This window comes from Wasmannia auropunctata, unplaced genomic scaffold (assembly GCF_000956235.1).
Source record: "Wasmannia auropunctata unplaced genomic scaffold, wasmannia.A_1.0 LD313680.1, whole genome shotgun sequence".
Lineage (NCBI taxonomy): Eukaryota > Metazoa > Arthropoda > Insecta > Hymenoptera > Formicidae > Wasmannia > Wasmannia auropunctata.
The window spans coordinates 16,626-20,368 of NW_012049210.1; the positions used below are offsets into that span (position 1 = coordinate 16,626).

The 3,743-nt window shown below is 30.3% G+C and overlaps 1 protein-coding gene across 1 annotated transcript; it reads right to left on the reverse strand.

The window, feature by feature from the left end:
* Positions 1 to 2,009: 2,009 nt before the first annotated feature.
* On the reverse strand, positions 2,010 to 3,739 carry LOC105460924 (cytochrome P450 9e2-like; the record flags this gene model as incomplete). The annotated part of the gene is made up of 1 exon (XM_011707420.1): positions 2,010 to 3,739. A coding segment is annotated over one exon (1,182 nt), but the record flags the coding sequence as incomplete, so codon positions are not given.
* Positions 3,740 to 3,743: the final 4 nt, after the last annotated feature.

The window sequence follows — 3,743 nt, forward strand, 5'->3', positions numbered from 1 at the left end:
ATTTAGCATCTGGGAAGTAGTTATACAAATGTTGGTAATAATCCGGAAAAGTGATATAACCAAATAGCAATTTCAAAGTCATTATAAAAGACGACAACGAGTTTGGTAGGTACGGTAGGCCCTTTTTTTTCCAGTAAAAATATGTGTGATTCAGCAGAGTGACAATTTTCAGAACGCCAATGACGATTAGAGCATTCAATAATAACACAAAAGGCGATTGAAGCAATGATGAATCCATCGTGATGCGAGAGAGTAATACACAAATCGAGATACTTCGTCGGACACTGCGTAGAACGTTATAATGTGTACGCGAGATATGCGCGAAGGTTTTACTATGAAAAAACCGGTAGGAGGGGGAAATGCTTCTGGAGATAACCACAATGATATATCACATTCGTAGTTGCACAAGAACCATTAATCGATTTACGAACAAAATTTTTAGTATCGTGCGGCTTCTATCAAAAATAAATCTTTACTAATTTAATTTAAAAAAATTTGTTTCAATGAAAACTAATGACGCCTTCAATATGAAAATAGTTATTGATGATTATGTATTTGTTATTAGATTCATCATGCGTTTCTTGCTCTGTAGATTTGACATCTGAAGCGATTACGAGAGATAATTAATACCTAAATATTAGAAACTGCAAAAGTATAGTAAAATAAAAGATTTCTTATTTTATTCTGTAAGGAAAGTATTTTAAAGAAAAAATGTAGCTATAATATTAAAAAAACATAGCAAATAAAGTAAAATATACATTATGTATATAATTTTTTGTTATCATGTTTCAATATTAAAAATTTTCTGTCTAATAAAATATAATAAGGATATGTAATATGTTGAGATATATTGTAATACAAATTTTTAAGAATAATACGTGATAATCCAAAATTTATTCTTTGTAAGAAATTCTAAAATATATAAATAGGTAGGTGTATTCCTCAAAAGTGCAAAAAAATTTTTTTAATGGTAAAATAAAATGAAAACATTATCATAATAAAAAATATTTGCAGCAAAAAATTTGACGCCGATGGATCAAATATATTAAATGTTATTTAATCATAATATTAAATAATATATCATTTTATCATAATATTAAATAATATATCAAATAATTTTTATTTATTTACTACAGATGCAGTGTATCTAATGTTGTATGTTATATTATCCAAATTAAGTTTACAAAAAATATATAACAACTTGAACAATAGTAAAATGATGATAAAATAATTACACGTTAAATTAACAACAAAATTATTAATTAAGATTTAAATTCAATCAAAAAAATGTTTTCATTTTATGATGCTTCCAGTAACTTCCAGATTATATATATGTTTATTCAAAAAAATAAGGCTGGGCCAATTTATATTTAATTGGTCGATCCTTTTTCTTCGGAAAACAAACTAAAATATTTTATAATAACTTACAAGGGATACAACAAAAATAAGAACAAAGTAGACTAATGAAGTAATTAAAAATAAATACTTAATAGACATGAATCTACCGAGACCATTGTCATTAAGATGCTGGCAATTACAATTAATCTTCAGCATTTGTACAAAGTCAACTGAAAAAATGAGAAAAAATGTGTTCCGTGTTAAACATATGATACGAATAAATTCATAAAATAATTCCTGCCAAAAATGATTGATCGAATCGACTTTGAATGAGACCGATAACGAGAGAAAGAAAATGAGAAAGGGAGAGATAAATAGGAAAAGTAAAAATGGGAAGAAGGAGAAAGCGGTTGAGAAAGAAAACGAAAAGGGCAAAAAATTAATAAGAGAGTGTTTGGATGTAATAAAAAAAGATTTTTCTGTATATTTTGGTATACATCTTTACACAATCTCTTTTCTGTAATATTTTAAAACTGATAAAATAATATGTTTAACATATTAACTTTTTATTTTGATAATTTCTTAGAACTTTAATAAAAATATTATAAGATATGTTACTTCTTAAAAAATATCAAAGATATTACAATTATAATTATGATGTAAATGCGTATGTAATATTTATTGCAATAGTTAGTGATATTAATTATCTATACCTTTTTAAGAAGTAGAAGATAATAAATTAAGTAATTAGTTTATTTCCTTGTTTAATGCTTGTTTAACAACAAATTATGAGAGAATCTAGATTAGTAAATATAATCTGAACTAATAAGAAAAAAAATGAGTTCGAAATTTAAAAGATTCGGTAGATGTTTGCGCAAAAAATATGTTCTCGATCTAATATAAAATATTAACGGTATTGCCTTTATCTTACAATTAGATGATCTATGGAAGTTATAAGCCATTAAAACGATCAGCAAGATCGAGTAAATTGTAAAACAAGCACAATATTTATCGTAATGTTTAATTTTTTATGAACAAAAATTTAATTTTAACATACTACTCGAGCATATGCTCTGCGTGATAATGTAAAATGCATTGCAAATAAATCTTATTTAATTACATTTATATTTGAAAGCGAAAAATTTTAAAAATTATTGAAATACGGTAATATTTTTGCGGAAAAACTACATTGCAAAATAATATATCTGCTCCCAAATTTTTACATTTCTCTCTTCTCTAAGCTAATCCAAAATCCGCCAACAGGTTTTAATATAAATTCCTTTTTAGTGAATACAATGGGTTCAACGGTTTTTTCCGTAGCCTTCAAAGTAAACCTTTGTAAAAGATGAGCAATGACAATCTTAGTTTCCATCAGAGCAAATCGATTGCCGATACACTTTCTGGGCCCAAGACCGAATGGTAGATAAGTGTATGGGAATATATTGTCTTTGTTTTCTTCGCTGAATCTTTCAGGATCGAATTTGGCCGGGTTCGGATAATACTTCGGATCGTGATGTATAGCATAAGCAGGAAACAGCACTGCATCGTCAGTTTCGACGATTACATTCTTACAACCTGGTTGCGATGGAGGCAGTTCGTATCTCTTAGCACAAAGTCTATCTATGACAATCTGCGGTGGATATTTTCTGAGAGCTTCTGAAACCACCATATCCATGTAAGTCATCCTGGATAGCGACTCATAAGAAATCTCACCGTTTCCTTCGGCAAGATGCTGCAGTACCTCCTTGCGCAGACGCTCTTGAATATCTCGATTAACCGCCAGCTCGTGAGCAACGAAACACATCAAAGTCGAAGAGGTTTCGAAACCCGCAAGGAAAAAAATAAAAGCTTGCGAAACGATATCGTCTAGTGACATTTTGTGTACAGAATCACCTTCTTTATATCGAGACTGCATTAGCAAATGGATCATATCCGGTCTGACGATACCTTGATCTTCTCGCGCACTAATTGTTTCCTGTACGATTTTCTTGAAAAACACGCCCGTATTCGACGGAAAAAAAGTCAAACCAAGTGATTTAACGAGCCATGATGGACACGTAATTATAATCATGAACTTGGCCATCGCAAATAGTCCAGCAGGAAATTTGGTAGCCTCCACTCCCTTTACATAAAATTCATTGTCACGATCTTTCATAGAATTTACACTTATACCAAACGCAGCTGAAGCAATAACGTCGGTGGTATATCGTCTAAAGGCTTCCTTCGTTTCGATCGTATGGCAAAGTTCTGGATGGTCCACCAAATAGTCGACGAAATCGTGAGAACATTTCGATAGTAAATCAAACATGAACTTCATCTTGCTGGCTGTGAAAGAGGGGCTTAATGTATTCCTCATTTGCCTCCAACGATCTCCTCGCAAGGAGAAGATGTTCTTGGTAAACAAC